General features: G+C 39.5%; 1 protein-coding gene across 6 annotated transcripts in view; it reads right to left on the reverse strand.

The window, feature by feature from the left end:
• ZFAT (zinc finger and AT-hook domain containing) overlaps positions 1-21,906 on the reverse strand; it is a 279,097-nt gene that overhangs the window by 136,103 nt on the left and 121,088 nt on the right. For all 6 annotated transcript variants that reach the window (XM_080377864.1, XM_080377866.1, XM_080377863.1 and 3 more), the window contains exons 13-15: positions 18,577-18,695; positions 16,758-16,884; positions 14,564-14,694 (exon numbers count right to left, since the gene is read on the reverse strand). In XM_080377864.1, the coding sequence (XP_080233990.1) occupies positions 14,564-14,694; positions 16,758-16,884; positions 18,577-18,695 (377 nt within the window). The remainder of the gene's footprint in view (positions 1-14,563; positions 14,695-16,757; positions 16,885-18,576; positions 18,696-21,906) is intronic.

Genomic DNA, 21,906 nt, shown 5'->3' on the forward strand with positions numbered 1-21,906 from the left:
GGGTTTTGCTTTACCTGTTAAACTGTCTTTATCTCAACCCACGTGTTTTCTCACTTCTACTCTTCCGACCCTCTCCCCCACCCCACTGTGAGGGAGTGGGCGAGCGGCTGCGTGGGGCTTGGTTGCTGGCTGGGGTTAAACCTGACAAGCTGTCTGTCAACTAATAAAATGCAGTACTTACTAGAATTCAAGCATCAAATCTTAACTCTTTACCAGGTCCATAAAAAATTCCTCTGCAAAGTACTCCAGGCCAGTAAAAACACATCAGAAAAATATAAGTCATGTAGAGGAAATGCATTCTCTAAATTATGAGGGATAAAATAATGTACTTTTGAGGAGAGAATGGAATAGCAATTTTTTTGTATGCATGACATATGCAAAGGCATTTGTTAGATGTTTTTAGTAGAACACCACTCCCATGTCTTCACTGAAGAGAGCTGTTTTATTTCATAGAATCATAGAATATTTTAGGTTAGAAAAGACCTTTGAGATCATTGTGTCCAAACATTAACCCAGCACTGCCATGTCCAACAGTAACTCATGTCCACCACATCTACATGTCTTCTAAATACCTTCAGGGATGGTGACTCAACCACTTCCAGGGCAGCCTGTTCCAGTGCTTGACCACCTTTTCAGTGAAGAAATTTTTCCTAATATCCAATCTAAACCTCCCCTGGCACAACTTGAGGCCATTTCCTCTTGTCCTATCACTTGTTATCTGGGAGAAGAGAACGACCCCCACCTCACTACAACCTCCTTTCAGGTAGTTGTAGAGAACAAGATCCCCGCTGACTCCTCCAGGCTAAACAACCCCAGTTCCCTCGGCTGCTCCTCAGAAGATGTGTGCTCCAGACCCTGCACCAGCTTTGTTGACCTTCACTAGACACACCTCCACGTCTCTCCTGAAGTGAGAGGCACAAAACTGAACAGTGTTCAAGGTGCGGCCTCACCAGTGCCCAGTACAGGGGGACAATCACTGCCCCTGTCCTGCTGGCCACACTGTCTCTGATAGAAGCCAGGATGCTGTTGGCCTTCTTGGCCACCTGGGCACACTGCTGGCTCATGGTCAGCCAGATGTCAGCCAATACCCCCAAGTTCCTTTCCCCACAGGCAGCTTTCCAGCTGCTCTGCCCCAGCCTGTAGCGCTGTGTGGGGTTGGTGTGACCCAAGTGCAGGACCCAGCACTGAGCCTTGTTGAACCTCATACAGCTGGCCTGGGCCCATCAGTCCAGGTCCCTCTGCAGAGCCTCCTGCCCTCAAACAGATCAACACTCCTATAGGACTTGGTGTCATCTGCATATGTCCTGAGGGTGCACTTGATCCCCTTTTGTCCAGATCATCGATAAAGACATTAACCAGGACTGGCCCCAGTACTGAGCCCTGGGGCACACCACTTGTGACCGGCCACTCCATCCACCACCCCTCTGGGCTGTGTCCAGTCAGTGTTCCTGTGTTACCTAGCAAAAATTATGCCTGTCTAAGCCATGAGCAACCTGTTTCTCCAGGAAAATGCTGTGGGAAATTTTCTGGATCATAAATGTCAACCCACCCGCAAATGCAGCAGACAGTTAATCAGATCCTCTCTTCCTTCTCTTTTCAGAAAATAGGTTGTTTTTGTAAAGGTCTATTTCTCTCTTTCATTTAGACTTAGCAAATGTTTTATGAAGTAAGCTCCCAGAGAGAAATCATGTTTATTTCTCACTGTAAGAAAGTAGCTGATTGAATTTATAGGAGGTCACATTTTCTACAACAAATACTTTTTTCATATCATGAAGTGCATCTATGAATTGTCCACTTCCACAAGCGACAGGGAATGAAGACAATGGCTGGCTCACCTACATCTCATAATGGAAAGCAAAACTCCATGGTACTTCCAATAACCATACAAAGTGTAATAAGAAAAGAACAAAGGATTGATAGGTATCAGTTTACTGGGTATCAATGTACCCTGGTATCTCAGAGCAGTATATGACATGCTCAGCGCTGAACTTGTAAATGATTTTAAAAAGAACAGGTCAAACATGGACACGTTTGGACACATGCACACATTCCACCAAGTGTGGAATCTAAACTGCGCTAAATAGAACAGGACTCTGTTTTTTAATTAGAAGCTGCTTCAGAAGTCCTTCTCCAATTCTCACTTACATGATATTGTTTTGTGAACAGTAGTATTAGAGCAATTGAGTTCAAGAAAATATAATTAAGATCAGTATTGTTGCTTAAGAGGGGAGCAGGAACAGAAGGGAAGAAACATAGCGAAGATTTCAGGCATGTGTTTGACTCCTTAGAGACCAGCAAGAAGAAGAAGAAGTTGTTCTCTGTGTTTGTTTTCCTGATGCTCTTTTCTAATTTAATATTTTTTTCCCTAAGCAATCATTCCCATTGTTGTACACTGACTCTGCTGTTAACTTTTTCATTCAGTATTTAAAATATCTGTCAGACGAAGATTTCAGAGGTGCACAAACCCCTTAGGACTTCATATCACTTTGAACTTTCACTCAATTCATCAGGCTATACAAAGCTTTTTCTTGAACAACAAGTCTGTTCAGGTGCTAAATTATTCAGAGGTCCCAGAGTCAGTATCCCTGTAATATATTGATGAAATACATGTGGGTTTCATCTGGTGAAAGATTTAACATCCGAAGGGAATCTTGCCATTGTTATTGCCCTTAATGCAAAAGCACAATTGTACCTACTGATGCTAACTCCCGCTTTGTTGCACAGGATTCAGATTATAGGAACAAAATTACAGGAAGGGGCTTGAAGTCATTTCCATGTTCTGTTTCTTTCACCCAGTGTATCTCACCATTTTAATTGAAAGCTACTTTAAACAGCTCCTGCTGAAGTTCAGGCTAAACATCCTACAAAAGTGAGTGATGCCAGATGCTTGTCTTGACACAGTAAAATTTGCAACCACCTTCCAAAAAACTAATTTATGTTGTCACAAAATATGGGTATCACCAAAGAAATAAAGGAAGTATTAATGGAAAGTATTAATGGAAGCCTGAACCTCTCTTTGGAAAGCAAGGAGCTAAATCATGAAAAGAAACACAGCATTGTTAACAACTTTCTTCTTTTGCTCCTCCCCACATTTTTGCTTTGTTTTTTTTTATTACTAAAGAAACCCCAAGTCCTACTGAAAGCAATAGGTATTTTATGTATTAGTACACAGGACTCCTTTTTGTAACTGTCCTCTCCTCTTTCCAGTGCAAGCTCCTGTGTGAAAGGAAAGGACATACACAAGATCTACTAATGAAGTTCACAACAGGTTGACAGAAGTCTAATCACTAGTGAATTCAGATAGGAATCTGCAGTAAAAAATGCCAGATAATTAAAAACCTCACAGCTCGTGATGAATCGGGCCACAACTATGCCCTTGATGCTAGAGATCCTCGAACAAATACACAAATAGGGGTGTCTAAACTTTGGTCCTTTAATTATGTAATATACACTAAATTCTGTGTTAGTGCACTATACATAACCCTCTGACAACATGCCTCAGGCCAGAAAAATTACGCTACATTTGCAAAGAGCTGAAAGAATGCACAACACAGTCTGAGAAGGATCTCATAGTCTCACTTCAGTAACTCTAAATCAAACCCCATAAATAATTTTAAATACACATTTGTGAGTCTACATAAATAAAAAAGAAAGGAAAATAAATAAAGCACAGTTGACATGAAAATGAAATGAAACCAGAATCTCATTCAATTCAATAGCAGCAATATAATACTTATTCAGTTTTATATGCTTTTGAAATGAAAATGGCCAATAAAGAAAGTTAATTTAACCTCCGTACCTGACTTTATCGATGTGGTTTTATTACCCTTGTCATGCAGGGTAAAGAAGACTAATGCCCTTATTTCTGGTGTTTCTAGTTTCCAGTATCTTTTTTTGGACAGCTATCTGTAATCCTTTTAGTTTGACAAATCACCACATTATTTTTGATATTTACATTTCAAATCAGTTCAATGTTTACATGCTTCTGCTTGCTTCCTATTAGATTGTTCCACAGGGAATAATCTCAAAACGTTAATTTACATCCCTCAAATTGATGAAACAGTGGGACAGCTGCCATCAGAATGAATGAAGTCACTACACTCAATTCTTTTTATTGGCATCTGGAATCTTTCGAGGAGTAGCATCCAAGACCTCATTTCTGTCTGAGAGCCAGCTGAAAAGCATCTGGCTGCTTATCCTTCGCTAAAGAATGACAGCAAGACACTGAAGCCACACACAGCTGGCATATTAAATCAATTCAGTACCTGCATAAATATTCTTTACTAGCTAAATGTCTCTCACAAAAGCCAATGGGACTCTCACCCTGATGTCTTCATAAGAAGCTCAACATTTTAAAATTATAAATGTTCTTAATTTAAATATCTGAGGACCATCCAAATACATGTAAGTGACAATAAAAACGGGTATCTCTTAAAGAAATCTCTTCCTCTCAAAACAAGCAAGTCTTTTAATTTGAGAGAAAACAATTCAACCCATTAAGGAAAATATACTTCTTCCCTCCCCTGAAGAGCAGTAAAAAAAATATCTGCAGTAATGCAGTAAGATGCTAAGCCACTTTCTTATTCTGTAACTCATGCAGAGAAACAATTAATATCTTCAATTTTCTTTGAAGTCAGCAGGAGTTGCAGGTCCATAGTGTTTAAAACAGTGTTGCTGGGTTTGACCCAAAATCCTCTACAGAATCTCCCCCCTAATTTCAGATAGAATACTGCCTTTCAAGAAGAAAAGTTAATCACAGAGATTCTTGCAGGATTTCAAAACCTTACACTAAGTTACAGATGCTTCTGATTATATCGTAAGACACCACGGCAAGAAAATATACATAATATCTACAGAAAAGATTAAAAGGAAGAGTGAATATAAGTATTCTAGCTCACAGCGAGCACCTTGGATGTGGGATGTGCCAGCCTACATTGGTGCCTACAGGATGGTCTCTACCATTCTGTTCAGTGCCATTTGAATAATTTGGACTCTCTCAGTTGTAGTTTACATATACTGTGTGAAAACCACACACAGACACACAAAGAAAACACTGTAATTTGATCATATGAACCTCTATAATGAGCTATAAAACAATCTGGTGCACAATAGTTTCAGAATAATAAGAGAGCTGAATATGAAAGACTTGCTTTGCATAAAATAAAAAATGCAAGGTGGCAAGCAAATCTTCATACTGGTGATGCAGATTTTTAAAAAGTTTTAGCAGCTGGCTGGTTGAATATATCCTGACAGAGAGACACTGACTGGCAACTTCACTCACCTGGCAGAACACTGTATCACTAGATTTCCTTCTGCAGAAGCACAGCGACATTGCCGTCATTTCAAGAGCTCTAACAGGACAGTAATTGTGATACCAGATTTTATCTGTATGTTACACAGATGATAAGAACTCCATAGAGGCTGAGGAAACAGGGCCATCTGTCCCAGTTAAAATTTTACTTTGGTGGTACCATCACGTTAAGCATCGAATTGCTCCATGTCCTAAAGGAACCGCAAACTTCACAAGCAACCTATATATAACTCCATGTATCGGCAAATTTTCTAGATGAACACCAGCACCCAGCATCATGGAGGTACAAAGCAGAGCCAGACTGAAATATAAGGTGCGTTGCTGAAGTACAATGTGCAGTGGCCTTTCACTTGACAGCCATGCTAATATTATTAGATATTTATTTTTGAAGATATGTTCTGCTATAAAATTCTGTTCTGTGATCAGCTTCAAGCTGATGTGTAATCACTGCTGTGCATTGCTACCACTGTCACTTTGAAGAAAGTGACTGTTACCATGATAGGATTTTACTGGAGCCTGAAGAGATTACAGAATAAAAGAATGAAAGGAACTAAAATAAAGGTTGAAATGCCTGGAAATACAGTGTTTGCTTAAGCTTGATAAAGATCTGCTTAGTTAGTGAAACAGTTGATGTACTTACTCTTCAGAGCAAAGTATGTAGAAGTCTGGTGCGCTTTTCAGGAATAGAGTTAACCCTACCCTCCAAGCTACAGAGGTAGTAAGAACATCAGTCCTGGCTCTTATTTCTGAATGTGAGGAAAAGGGAAAAAATTCAGCAGCCAATTACTGCTCCTTCTTGTTAATATTAGTGTAGTGCTTTGGACAAGGACCTGGATTGTGTCAGGTATGCTAAGTGCAAAAAGTATTTGATGCTCCAAAGGCCTTATAATTCCAGTATAAAACAAGAGACGGTAAGCAGACACAGAAGAAGGGAAGTGAGAGTACAACGTAAATGAGACAGCGGTAGTTCTGTGTGACAGGCATTAGTATCAATATATGACTAGCCTAACCACAGAAAATTACTGTCATCATATTTTTGAAGAGTAATTGAGAGAAGACAATGAGGTGCAAATTGCTTTTCATTAAAAATCCACATAACTAAGCACAATATGGAAGAAGGCATTAAGAAACTTGTTTGAAAAAAGTAATGAGCAATTAAATCTTCATGGACTGAGCAAAGGTAGGAGTCAAAATCTTTATAGCTAATGAGAAATGGCACTCTAAGTCAGAAAAGAGTAAAAAGCGTTGGAAATTAGAACAAGGGGGGTTTATGTAGCAAAAAAGGAACATCAAGTGAACAGACTAAGAGAGGGTGTTGTCAAGAGGGGCAAAGAAAAGTAATTTTTGAAATTTTTCTGTAAGAATAGAAAAGGGGGAAAACATTCTATGAATGTCCGAAAAAAGATTATCAGAGTTAACCGTAGCATAAAATAATGATGGCTTGGAAATCATTTTAGCTAAGTGCTTGAGATAAGAGACCATATAAAAGTTGCGATGCAGAACAAGTCAGCACCTTTTCACTAACAACTTGCAAGCAAGGACCAAGAATCCTACCTGAAGAGGACATCAGCTTTCTGGACTGAGTAACAGGAAAGACTTACATCCCATAGGGCTGAATAAGAAAATGGGATTACTGATGAACAGGTGCAAAAAGACTGATATAATCATCTTAGTGATTAATAGTAATGGTTAGTGATTAACATAGCCTTCTTAGCTGCTTTCAGAGTAAGCCTGAAGTGACAGCTTTAGAGCAACAGGAAAACTTTTCAGGACAGATGACTTGGGACAGGAGAAGACTGTCTACAGTGGCAATGTAATTTTGCAAACAAAGATCATGCAAATCAGATGTCTGTGTATTACTTGCATGTGAAGTTCTGGATTATTGAGTGAAGCTTTTACATGCTAACGTGCTACAAGTTAGGGTGGCATAAAACCATCAATTTGCCGGAAGAAAATAAGAAATAGAACAGGGAGCTGACATGGTGACCAAGACAATGGGCATAGGTTAGCTGGTTTTCTGGGGTTTTGGTTTGATTTTATTAGAATAAAGACTACTGCTCTGCTCTCTAGCAGTTCTCTGCTCTGAATGAAGAGGGATCTCAGTGGCTTGTTCAGGCAGGAAAAAAAATACTGAGGAAAGATTTAAAGCTTTACACAGTTATCTGCTGATGAGTTTCTCCCATCAGGACAATCATCTCTGGTCCAGTATGACACATAAAACATATCTGCGGCGGGCTGTCCCATGCCGGGGGCAGGTGCCCCCCTGCCCGCTCTGTCCCTGCCCTCCTCAGCCGGGCAGGGGGGAGAGAATGTAACGACAGGCCCGTGGGTCGGGGTGGGGGCAGGGAGAGATCGCTCCCCAGTGACCGGCACAGGCAAAACCCAGGTCCGCCCCGGGGACAGTCAGAGCGGGACGGTGAGAAATAAAGCCGAACCTTAAAGCCCCTTCCGCAGCGCTCCCTTCTCCCCGGGCGCAGCTCGGCTCCTGCCCGTCCCTGCCCCCTCCCAGCAGCAGCGCAGGGCTCTGGGCAATGAGGGCCGCGCTCAGCTTATCGCTCCTCGTCTCCCCCGCTCCTCCTTCCTCTCTTTCCCTGCCGCAGCGTGTCCCCCCCGCGGGCGCAGCCCCCCCGGCCCGGCCGGCCCCAGCCCCCCCGCCCCCGGGGGCACAGGCCCTGCCCCAGCCCGGCCCCGGCCCGGGCTCCTCCCCGCGGGGCCACGGGCCCTGCCCGGAGCTGCCCCGGCGCCGCTGCCCGCGGGTCACAGCCCCCTGCGGGCACCCCCTGCCCCGGGGGGGGCCCTGCCCGGGCTGCGGGGGGGGAGCCGCTCCCCCGGGGGCTCCGCGGGCCGGGGGCGCCGTGGGCTGGGGGGGAATCTCTGCTCCGGGCCGGGAGCGGCTCCGGCCCCTCCGGCGCTGCCCGGGGGCTGCAGGGCCGCGGCTCCCGCACATCCCGCTCCTCTCCCGCTGCACGTTGTTGTGCGGGTTGTTCCCGCTTCTTCAATACGGTCTCTCAGAGGCGCTGCCGCCGGCGCTGAGGGGCTCGGCCTGGGCCGGCCGCGGGGCCATCCTGCAGCGGGTCCATCCCAGCGGCGTGTCCATCCCAGCGCGGGTCCATCCTGCATCGGGGCCGTCCCAGCGGCGTGGCTGGAACTGGCTCCATGTGACACTGGGGAAGCTTCTGGCAGCTTCTCACAGAAGCCATCCCTTTGCCCATCCCCCACCCACCCCCCTCGCTACCAAAAGCCTTGCCACGCAAGAGTAATACAATATTACAGGCCTAAGCATAGCAAATTAGCAGCACATTTGTCTATTAGTATCTAAATGAAACAAGTCCAGAAAAAGAGATAATACACAACAAAATTCAACTGGTTACCACAGTGTACAAATGTAAAACTTTAATTGAGACTAGGATTCCAAAAATCTAATGCTCTGGTTCAGTCATTTGAGGCAAAAAGAAAAATTAAAATTTGGACAAAGAACTGCACATTGTTTCTAACTTTTGTTTCAATGAGATTTGGTAGAAGCAGTACACTGCATTCAGGAAAAGTAAATTAATGAAACCAGAAAGTATCTTGCTACCATTACCCATTCCTGCTAACAAGCACCAGGAATGGAGGAGCAACAACTGTAAGAAAAACTAGAGGTGATGGGGACAGACCAAGGCATGGCAGCACTCCTGATGTTCTGCTCGATGCAGTGAGGGTTTCAGGAAATAATCTTTCAAGGATGTTCATATTGTGAAACCAAGAAAACGCGCTTTGAATCCTGTCTCACTAGAGAATAACTTACAGACAGTACACAATGAACTCCTCTGCAAAGAAGTAAGATAACAGGAGTGCTCATTTCTGAGCCAAACGTTTCTTCACAAGAAACTCAGTATTTAAACAAATGTTTAACTTGGAGCGATCACCTTCTTCAGGATCAATTATTATTTTTATTTGATGTATATGCTAACTGAAATAACTATACATCAAGGTAGTTCGTAGTTAAACTCTCTCTCTCGGTTCTAGTCTACATAGCGATACACTGTGTGAAAAATAAGTCTTTGAACAGAGACCTGCAGATGCTGTAAATCAGGGGTGGCTGTGATACTGGCATGACAGCTCATCCTCTGATCCTGCCTTTACATTCAGCATGTCAGCTAGGAAAATAGTCCACCTATACGAATAATGGACTGAACAGCCCCTGCTAGCAAAATAAACAACCCCCCCAAATTAATCAATCTCCACCCTAAGGCATGAGGGCATAAGTGTATTTGTAATAGAACACAGAGTCAAATGTAAGAAAGTGACTCATTCTACATTTCTAAATCCTTCACCTTGCTATGTGCTCCATTCCCATAAAACTGCTTTCTCCCCAATTTCTCGTCTGTTTACCATCCACTTTGAACAATATTTCCTGCTTTTTCTAAGCATTTATTAACCTCTCCCCTAGTTATTATTCAAACTCAGCATTCTTTGCTCTCATCTTTTCCCCCCACCTTGTTACTTTTTTTGGTCTTTAAGCAGTGCAGAACAACTCAAATATCATGCCATAAAGAAGTATCTTCTACAGTTCTGTCAGAAAGAGATCCTGACTGGAACACTAGCAACTGAAAAGGACTCAAACTGACAAGGATGCACTTCTCGTGCCACGCTGCGATCAAAGCTTCAGCGTGGGTTTTTGCCAATCTCAGATCATACTAGTAAAACATCACCTTATTAACCTTTTTTCTCAGGCATTTGGTGTGTTATGTTCCTTAGTGGTTGTATGTTTTCGTAGCTGTCACACAACAAGATTTCTCCCAAATTAGATACCAGAAAAAGTTGAACTTTGGTAACTTGTTAGTATACTGACTCTCAGGCAAGAATGAGCTAAACTCATTTTGGGCTCTAGACACAACCTTTGCAAGGTCTCATATATGTGATACTATCAGAGCCAATGATTCCTATTTCCCAATCACGATCCAAGCTAAACAGGGCTAACTTTGCATTTTTGGGGTTTAAAATAGTAAACTGAATCCTCATTCAGGCTGGGGTTGGTTATTGCTATGTTGTCGAAGTGTTTTCTTTTATTAAATCGTTCCTATGAACAAAAAAATATAACGTTTCCAAAGTAGGAACTGAATTTTTTTCTTCTCAACATCCAATTCAGGAGTTGGGGGTTTTGAACAGACAATCTGATCTTGATTTCACCACCATTATAAAGTGTACTTCTGATTTAAGATACAGATAGAGATAAGACACAGAAGATAGAGATTAAGATACAGAATCCAGAACAATAATTTAATAGAACACCACCTGTCTTGTGACTTAGTAGAAAACAATTTCACAAGTACAGCAGTCACATCTAGCTAATATACTCTACATCTTGCAATATGCTAAAAAAGCCTGATGGATAAAGCCAGAGTTTTTTTCTGCAGGCAAAAGTCTCGCATTAACCTGAAACTACAAGCGCTGCACACCGAAGGTATTTAGCACAGGGGTAAGGGGAAAGGCAAAAGCATGAAGATGGCAGCATTAATGATAGCTACATCTGGATTCACACATAATTTTAAGGATCAAGTGTAAATAGCACTTTTATGGGTGAAAAGTAAGGAAGAGGACAGCTGTGGGAGGAAGTTCCAGGGAGGAAATGGGAGACAAAGAGCAAATAGTTTACAAAGAGCAAAATGTTTACAAACAGTGTAAACATTTACAACAAAATATACTTTTAAAGCATTCTAATAATTTAGGATTTAGAAGAAGTTTCTTGGTGCAAATATAGAAATATGAAAGCAACTTGCAAAGCCTAGCTAAGAAAGAGATACGAAAGTAAGAACAGATGAAAAAACTGGATAATGTCCTCAGAGAAGAAGAAAAAAACCAACATAACAGCATAAAAATCAGAACAACTACAATAAATGTTATTACGGGAAAAAATGGAACCAAGCTGCTAAGCAAGGATTCGATGAGACCATTAAAGAACAAGAGTGGAAATTCAGTGACAGATGATGCTGATATATTGCTGACACCCTGAATGAATTTTTTGTCTCACAATCCACAAGAGAAGCTGAAGGTCACAAAAGAAAGTGTGGAATAAATTTTCCAGTAGGAAAGTGAAATATGAACATGTCTTGAGATCACTTCAAGGTTAAAATTAGGAACTCGGCATAATTAGAAGCTGATAAAGTTGTAGGTACAAATGAGTGATATCCCACAGAAAGCAGTACTGAAGAAATAAGAAAAGTTGACAGTTCTGAATAGGAGAGGATTACAATTTAAAGACTCCTTTTCCTCAAATTAAATATGGGTGTGGCTGCAATTCTGAAGCAATCTTTGGCTGGAAAGATTAAAGAGCTGAAAACTAACTAAAGCTGTATAACAGGTCAAACAGACTTCGACAAAACTCTGATTTATATAGAAAATTAAAAGAGGAAAAAATGAAAAGAGGAAAATGAAAGGAGAAAAACTTAAAAAGAGAAATAAATCATCACCGACACACCTCCCCTGGTCCTTGCTCTGCTTCCGTAAAGCCCACTAAAAGTAACTAAGCAGTCAGTAGGCGTACTGCCACCTGATCCCCCCGGGAAATCACAGATCTGCACACTTCTGCACATACAAAGCGAAAAGTCACCGAGGCTATCAGAGAAAGGAACGAGTAGGCATTGCAGTACACACAAGAAACATGCTAATACAGGAATGGTGCTCTGAGCATCAAAGTAAGGCACTAGTAAAATCCACCATAAGTAGCACAAGATAACCCTGCTTAAAATGTATTTAAATTCTTCACTGATTTTGCTTCTATACAACTTCAAGTTAGGGAAAAAAAGGTGCTTTATGTTACCAAGACTGCAAAGACAGGGAGGGGGAGAAAACAAAAAAGAAAAGCAGCAAAGAGACTCTGTGCTCTCAGAATTCAATATTTGATTTGATACAGGAGTCGAGCTTGTAAGAGTTTGACATCGGACCAGTGAGAGCCACTGATGTATTATACAAGACAACAGAAAAAGAAGTGGTCAATGCTTAGCAGCTTGTAAACTCAAAAAGGCTAGAAATATGGATTAAAAAGTGAGGGGAAAAATTAATTTGGAATCTAAATATTTACTTACAAAAAGCTATCAGCAAATTCACAAGGTCTAACAAGAAAGATAATAGATTTTAAAATTAATCAGATATCGATCACTTTTAATACTTTAAGGAGGAAGAATCACTGAATTTAATTATGTATTTTTAAAGTTTAACATTCCAGTATCAAAACATAGTTTCTTCTTGGCAGCTGCTACTTCAACAGTCCACTTTCTCCTAAGCTTTTAGTAGAAAAGCCTCAAAAGATGAATTCTTAAGAGAAGAACATGTTTTGGCAATACTGACGGACAGCATAGACAAACACCGACAGCTAATACTACATTCAACCCTTAAACAGGTCATATGTATAGCACAGCATGCATGTTGGCAGTGACTACTGTAAAGTTGTTTTGAAACTTGTATATAATAGGATTAAAATGTCTCTTTAATGACTGATTTTAGTTTCCAAATTTGGATCTGATAGTCTTCACAAAACCTCAAAACTCTTACATGGTTTCTCATCAAAATACCTGTGAAGTATTACAAAGGAACATCTCAAAATACTTTGTCTTGAACTTCTGCCTTGCCTCCCTCTCATGTGGGCAGAAAGTTTAGGAATTATCCAAATACTGCCTTCGCAGACTACAGACTTCCCACTTCTATGGAGCTCTCATTAATTCAATATTCAAAACATTACAAAAAAAACCCACCCAAAAAACTGAACTCAAAAGTTAGTTCTAGCACTCAAAATATTCAGTGTTTTGGTCATTTAAATAAATAGAGTTAATTAAAATCTTCAGGAATTTAAGACTACTCATGTATTTTCCTTCCCTCACCTATCAACCACGTTGAGTGCAGAGACCCCACTGAATCAACGAACAGAATGGGAAAAGGGATAAGCAGAGACGTATGATGAAACAGGAGGAACAAGGGGAGCTTGGAGCACACGGTGAGGAGAAACGTGAAATGTCAGCAACAAAGTTAGCAGACACGTGTGAGGAAGAAATATTGAGCAAAAGTCTTGATGCTTGCACTGAATAGCCACCTCAAATAGAAAATGATTTCCTTTTACTTGCTGATTTTTGTACAGCTGAACATTCTTAATTTCTGAAGTGCTTTAGTAATAGTGTACATTGCAAATATTTTAAGCAAAAGCTGTCCAGTACCAAACTTCAAGAAAAATATACATACATTAAATTACTCCTACCAATATCTTATAAGGTGTGTCTCACTTTAAGAGGAACTATATTGCCTACCACAAATTACGTCACTTAATTATCCAATGCACCAAGTTTCTGGAAAGAGAATTTGTGCAAAAGCCTGAAATTAACAATCAGTTTTATACATGTTTTTTTTTTTTTTTCTATTGATCTGTATCTTCTGGTCTTGCACAATTTCCCTGGTAACAACAAAACTACCTACAGATCTTTTCAACCAACTACAACTCAACTGAATTTTTCTTTATTTATCTCAAATGTGGGTGGCCACACTGACTGATGTCTCACATAAGCAACTCCTGTGAGGAGCACCTGCAGTACTCTTCTCAGGGCTGTTACATGCCTGCAGATCACTTGTGTTGCAACCCTCGTTAGCAAGGCAGTGTGAACTCAGGCTGAGGAGAAATCTCACGTGTCCACACGGTACATTAGGACCCCACAAGTCTGTCAAACTGCAGCCACAGGACAGCACCGCAAAGAATAACGGCAGTGGTTCATCTTTGGGTATGGTCCTACAGCACCTCGGTTGCAGAGCATGCACCATTCTGCACAAGCACCAGCCTTTCATGCTCTCCTGTATCTGGACGAACACTGCGCCAGGGACCTCCTGATTCGGCTAGATGGCCATGGAACTCAGTGCCCATGCACAATGCAGGTATGTTATTTTAAAAAGCCTGAAAACACCTGCTAGAAAAAAGCTGTATTTTCACACACACATAATAAATGTGTATTTATGTATTTTATATGCTCATATTTTATATGCATGCAAAATGTATGCATTTTTATATGTATAAACATGTATATGTGTCTACGTATAAGCATATATGTGCATGTATGTATGAGCAGGTGTGTGTGTGGGCATATAAACACAGGTACACACAACATGTAGTAAAAAAATTAGTTTAGGAAAAATTCTATGTGTGGCTTGCACGGTCATTCAAAATTTAGCCCTTGCAAAATACACTAACTGAAAATTAAATATAGCTGGTTTAGAGAAGAAAAGAGCTCTTACCTGCTTTACCACTGTCACAGTCCCAGGTGCCATGGTAACTACAGAAGCAACTGCAGTAGCATCATGGGTTTCCGAACCCAGCTCAATGATTTGCTGCAGGATGTTTACAGCTGTTGGATCAAGCCTTTCACCTTGTCAGAAAGACAGTGACCATTAAGATCATTACAGTAAAACAACTCTAAAGGTATGTGATTTAGGCTACAGGCACTCTTTCCCCTCCTGCCTTAACCCTGACTCACAGCACTGTTTATAAATTCCAAATAGCTCAATAACACGATTCATTAATAATAGATCTATGGCAGGAAAGCATTCAGAAAACAGATTTGCCCAAGGAATGCAGGAATTGGCAAGTGAAGCCACACTGATCATTTTAATGCCTATTTGAAAGAGATTTAAAAGAATACATTGAATAAACAAAGAATAGGTACAACTCGTAGCAGTAACTGTAAATTAGGAAGCTGCAAGACTTTAGAAATCCAAATGTGTATTTGCCAGACATTCAGCTGAAACAGAACCTGAACTCTATACCTGTAACTACAACAGCTCTTTGGTATATTACAAACCTGCATTTACCATCTGTCCAGCCATCTGCAACACCCCTCAACCTAAAAGAAGTATTGTTTATCACTAATGAGCTGAAGGGGGAAGTTAATTGCTTGAGAGAGCTCATGCTTATCATTTTATAAGCATGGGATCAGAACATGTTTGCCTTTTTTAAAAAATCCTCTTGATGTGTGTAGCCCTGCCAAAGAAAAGGCAAGTTTAAAAAAACAAACAAAAACCCAACACCACCTATACATAGTTGTACTCTCACTTTTTCCAAAGCGTGAAAAGGAAAGAATTGGATGCTGAAAAATATTTTTTGTTATGCAGAAATACCAACTCCCCTCCTGTGGTCCACCATTCCTTCATGCCCAGTGTCAGCATGAGAGAGATGTCAGAAAGGCAAGGAAACTGTAGGGTTATATTTGCTGTAATCATTGTTGGAACTAGGAAAGAGACAGTAAATAGAATAAGCTCATCTCTAAACTCCAAAACCTTTCAAACTGAGGTTGATACTGTGATTGGGATCTAGGTCAGATATTTTATTTCAAACAGAAAGTAGTTTTATTTTGTTATCTATACAAGAAGCAAGTTTATTTGAGTACTGAAAAATGTCTGCTTGCTTTAGGCTTTTTTTTTATATAACTGCCTTTAGACAAGATACTACTGTTCTTTGTACCTAGTGGGAATATTCTGGAAGAGTAGCTTAAGTTGGATGCACTAAAAAGAAGATCATTTTACTCTGAAAACTACAGCCTCACACTTAAAATCCAAACTGCTATGTACAGCATATTCCATGACCATGCTTATTTTAATTTAAATCTATAGAAGTTAAAGAAAAGTTCTCAAGAGGTTGTTACTAATTCAAAATTCTCAGTCATTAAAATAAAATAATATACAGACATGGTCAGTAATGTAATTTAATTGCAACATGCTTGGAAATTCCATTAAAAGTGGGAGTTTCTGAAAAGTAGCTGTATTATAAACTGTACAGACTACAATGGTAAACAACTGTACAATGCTATCTTCTGATAACCAACACATTCATTTATATATATGTAATACCAAAATGTGAACACATACAGGAGTCTCTGATGTTTTAACATTCTCAGAAACATGGACATACTTTCTTTTCTTCCCGTTTCTGTTATTTTCCACTTAGCAATCATTATCTAATCCCACTCTTGCTCTTCCTCAATGTGATACAGCATAGCTTACTTAGTTTTGTGTACCGTCAGAATTAAGTTTGTTAGGATTGTCTTGGGAACATGGTAAATGAGCTATTCCACCATGTCACTTCTGCAATCTGGCTGACTTGAGCAGGGAGAAAAATAATAGCTAGAGAACTGCCATTAGATACACACCATCTACTCTGCCAAGATAGCTGATTTCACAATATATTTAATAACACAGACAGGAAATTCCACACACCTAATAATAAAGTGCAAAATAGTGTGTGATAAGTATTAATGACTAAAGAATGGTCACTTCTCGTTATTTATTCTCAAAGAAAAACATAACCCCTCAGAAGTAAATTTAATCATTTTTAATAGTTTAACGGGAGACCATATATTGTCAAGTACACTCAAAGAAATTAGATATTTATGATAAAAGCTGTATGTTGTGTTTCAACCTAAAAAAGGTAACTTACCATTCTCAGAAGTATATCTAAGGTTCTGTAATGCAGCTACAGCAGCTTGAGTGCCTTGAACATCTTCTCCAGCCTCCGTGATATGCAGATACTGAGTGGATGCTTCTTCAGAAACTTCAGCAGTTAACTTGAAAACAAAACCCAGCCAAAGCATGAATAATCTCACTCTCATTTTAGCGATTTAGAGAACAATTGAAGTTCTGAGTTTAAAGGAATGAGTTTTGAACAACAAATATTGTAACAAGACTTACAGAAATACTAGACGAAACAGAATTCAAGAAGAATATTACATGGGAGCGGGATATTATCCCACAGTTTTCTTCTAGATTCTCCTTCAAAAGTTGTTTTAAGCATGCTAAATTATCTTGACTTCATTTCTGCTGCACAGTTATTTTAGATCTAGCAACGGACTTCTGTTGTATCAGAGTCTAGTAAAGACCTTTTGGGCAAAATTAGTTTATAATGCACGTCTTTGCAGACCTGGTAAAATGCCTGTGAAGTCTGAAAATGACATTTTGCTTTAGAAAAATTATCCTTTACATAACTTTTTTTTCAAGACAAGCTGTCAATATGTACTCCTGCTCTGATGAGACTTCTTTATTTATAGCTGTTTGAGCAGCAGAGACATGCTTGCATCCTGGATATCCTCTTAGTATTTCAGGTTTGGGCACCTACTGGAAGAGCGTACAGAGAATTGTTTGTGAAATGCATGTGGATACAAGACTTCAAAGGACTACATTCTAAAACGCTTGCTCTGTCTTCTTTGTCCATGTAGAATCTACTCTGATATTTTTCAAGGACTTAACATTCTATCTGTGGACACTCAAAACCTCTTACACAAGAGCTGCAGGATGGCTCTTCCAAATTAGCTGTTAGATTTGTAACGAGGGCTAGACTGCCTGAAATTTAGCAGAACAGGTCTTTAGCTGTGGAGGTCAGCCAGCTGCAGTTGACTTCTGGCTTTTTCCTCTCATTGGACACCAACAATAGCCTACTCAGGCAGTGAAAAGACAGCTTGCCAACTGTAATTTTTTAAATAAAAGTGGCTAGATAGTTCTGTAGTTTTCCCATAGCTTCTGCATCTAGGGTCAGCTCTGCTCTCTGAGTAAGTCTTCATTCTAGAACAAATTGCTACACAGGACAGCAGGGGAACACTGGAAAGGGCAAGCCCTCTCAAGGTAGCTACCCTACCTCACCCCAAACTAAGAAAATTCAGATTGTTGATTTGTTTTTTTCTAATCCAGCTTCTTAGGTCTAACTTAAATTTTTTAAGGTCTGATCTTAGTGATAGTCTGATTTCTACATACTTTGGGTTGAAGCTGAAAACACAGAACAAATGATAGAAGACTTAGTCTGTGTCAAAGTACCGTTTTTTTAGCTGATAATTTACAGATTCAGTTTTCTAGATTCTAACCTTTTTGAGACCAAGACATCAGCTTCCTTCATTAATTCAATATAAGCTTGCAGCTTTGCGCATCTTGCAGTTCACACCAGCAAATTTTTGGGATAGAACAAAACGCAAGGTTTTTCAATGTCACATTTTTTTGCTAAAACGTTCACCCTTTCTGCTGCAAATAGAGGACTAGAGCCCTAAAATGCAGAAATAAGCACTTACAAGGTTGTTAATCCTACCAGGTATTAAAGCAGTCAAACTTAACAGTCATAGCAATGTATGCATGCAAAATGGAGATAAGATCACATGACCTCCTGATCTTATGTGTCAAGGACGTATTTTTGAATAGTTCTTATTCTTATCCTTACTTTTCTCCCTAGACTTTTTTAAATCCTTAGGGCTAAAGCTATGGCAACTCTGCTTTACCTCCCACTTGGTCTCCCCATCATGTTCCACTAGCTTCATTCCATGCTTGTTTTTCAGATGTCTGTTGAACTCCCATTTTGTACCATACACAAAGCTGCAAACAGGACACTTAATGCCACCTATAAGGAAACACAAATAAATTCCTTGAGTTATTTTCATATAATTTCTTTTTCAAGGCAGTAAGGACCCGTTTAATTGGACCCCATCTCAATCAAGCCATGTAACTGTAATTTAGAAATTTCCTTTAGCAACTGTGTCCAACAGGAAAAAAAGAAAAAAAAAAAAAAAGTAGTTGAACTCTCACAATGCTTAAAGAGCAATTTTAGATAATGGTAATGGAAGGAGTCTCGAACAGCTCATCTATCTGGGAAGCTACAGGAATACCGCTCCCCTGCCTGCACGCCTCCCTTCAGCAGATGTGAAGTTGCAGGAACGCCGTTACCATCTTTCCTCTTCTCTGCATCTCTCTCCCTGGGGAACCCCTACCGCTGACCAAGTGGAAAAAAAGAGCAGGAACAGGTAATTCTGCACTAGCCTCAGATACAGCATCATTTCTGCAATTAGGCCCATGTAAAAAGTATTGGTTTCATCTCTCGGGAGCTAGATGTTAAGGGAGATAGCCAACTATAACAGAGGGAACACAAATTGCAAACTGAATAGTAACTTACTCACGGAGTGAGAACTGGTGCTTGCTTTGCTAACAAAAGCCATTGTAGAAGTGGCACGTGCATTAGAAAGTGAGGATTTTTTTCAAGGAATGACAACATAGGAAGTTTTACCAACACCACCCCATTTTTTTTTTTTTTTGCTTTGCCACATACAGATAGTGCAAACGTAGGGGATGCTTCAGTCTGTGCAGAATCATTCCCGCAGTCATGATTCTGGTTGAAATTCAAGTTTAGCAGCCAATGGAGACTAGTTCTAGTTCCCAAGTGAAATTTCTTTCAAGTCTGAGGGTGTCTATGACTTACATTCTGCTTTAGGCTTACCAAAAGCGAAGCCTAGCTTGTTTTAAATAATTCTGAACTAATACTTTTGCCCTGTAAATACTCTTTTTTTCAAATTAGAGTGCCTTTGAGACTATTTTTAGTGCCTACTTCATTACATATAATTGCAGCTTCAAATATAAATTGTACGTATAGTCCACATCTCTATAACACTGGGGTCTCTGACAAGCTTCCACTTTAAATACTGGTTCCCCGTTGTCCTGCAAAGCCCTGGTGTGACAGCCTTGCAAAACCACAGTGCACTGTACTCTTTCTGGATGTGCTAGGGTTTTTTTTAAAGTGCTTATAAACAACACTAAGACCTTAATATTTAACATACACAATAGTGGCATACTTTAATATTTTTTTTTAAATGTAACTTCTCCAAGACAGCTGTTGTAGTTTTCTCAAGTTTCAAACAAACTATTTTTTTTGCCACATTATAAAAGCATACTAGAAAGAGATAAAATGTAATGTCACCTTCACCCAACTATCTCTGCTTTTGAGAGTTTCTACTGTTTATGTTAAGATGCAAAACCTAAGTTTTCTGTCTATCTACAAAATGATGCATAGCATGAATTTAGTACAATGTGTACTGTTTGAGTATGCAGCATTACAGGTAAAAAACTGAGCGTGACAGAATTACAAGCATCCAGTTTTGTACACTAGATTAAACAGCTTTTACTTCTTTTTCTTATGAAAGTAATTTGGTCAAATGTCAGATCTCAGCTGCTTGTAATTATGCATATAAGTATTTCTCTTTTATCCCCCTATTGACTAAAGCAGAACAAAAATAATTTGCATGTGATAAATTGTTGCATTAGGTGACTAGAACTCATTCTAACAAATCTAATGGTTAGTGAGGTGAGTTATGCCACATTAGGAAATATGCCACCAGATGGCTGACTCCACATTATCATGGCAAATGATGACACTTACCCATCATGTTCAAATGCTTCAAATATACTCTCATAAACTGGTTATAAGCCAAGTCCTCGTTGCACAGTCTTTTATGAATAAGGTGATTAGAAAAAGCATTCCCTTTTACATTAATGTAAACCTACCATATGATATTCTACCAGGTGAAAAGAAATATTTTTTTTATTTTGATAAAACAGAATATAACTAGTCATTAGGGTCTTTCATCGAGACTTATTATTTCTAGACAATTCCCCCTCTCTGCTCTCAATCTATCGTAAGTCTTCATCAGACTTCACCATTACAGCAGATTCTCAATACTTCATCTCCAGACAAAACTGATACAGTTTCCTTATTAAGGGAAACTTGAAAGTTCACAAAAGCAAAATACCTTCGTTCAGATTAGGACAAAGACATTATCAGTTACAGAAAATGAAATTAAATATTCATTTCACACCAACCTGTAGTATTAGGAAAAACCTGCTGTTGTGAAAGACAGGACATTTTGCTGCATTACTTTGGAACTGAAGCTATTGTAACAATACACCAGATAAATTAAAGCTGTAACTTTTGTCATTATGACTTTAATTCAAGAACATATAATGGAAGCATAGAATTAAACTGGTAATATATAACTCCATGTCAGTGACTGGATATGAAAGGTCAGGAAAATTAATTTCTAGATGATTCTTTAAAGTAATGGGTAACATACAGAGAAAGTTAATGAATTACACACCTTATCTACTTTCAATACTAAAACTGATGTTTGCAACAAAATAATGTGCACAAATATTATACAGCTCCACAACTTTTTTCCATCATGGCATTGACATGTGCTCTCCACATTATTTACTTCTTGGCCTAAAATATCCATTAGACAACTATTATTTTATGTTAAAAAACCCACGTGATGATAGCGGTATAAGAGAACACAGAGGCCACAACTGGATCATCACGCATGTACTGCACAAGTTGCTGCACAAACACAGATGGAAAATCTGTCTCCCAGAGAGTACAGGAACACATAAACAAAACAATGGATGGTAGGGAGTATCAATGAAGAGAAAAGAAACAATTTCAGGAAAAAAAATTATGTGACATGCCCCACACAAAGCAAATGAAACTAAAAAAGGAAGCTATCAAATGAACAAACAGGCAGAGTCTCACAAAAAAACTAGTGGGTAAGGCATATATAATACTCTTGTCCCCTATGCAGAATACATCAAATTCTTATAGTGTTTATTTTCCTTTATTACTTTAAAATACTAAAATAAATGTCAGACAGTAGACTTCTATTTAAACAAACAAAAAAATACACACACCCCCCCCAAATCCCCAAGCATTTCCCTGATCCTGGCTGATTCTAATTTCTAATATAAACCCAGAAATTAAATACTGCTGTCTATCCCTGGCAATGCAGTTGCTC

The sequence above is a fragment of the Falco punctatus genome (genome assembly GCF_963210335.1).
Source record: "Falco punctatus genome assembly, chromosome: 3".
In the NCBI taxonomy this organism is placed as follows: Eukaryota; Metazoa; Chordata; class Aves; order Falconiformes; family Falconidae; genus Falco; species Falco punctatus.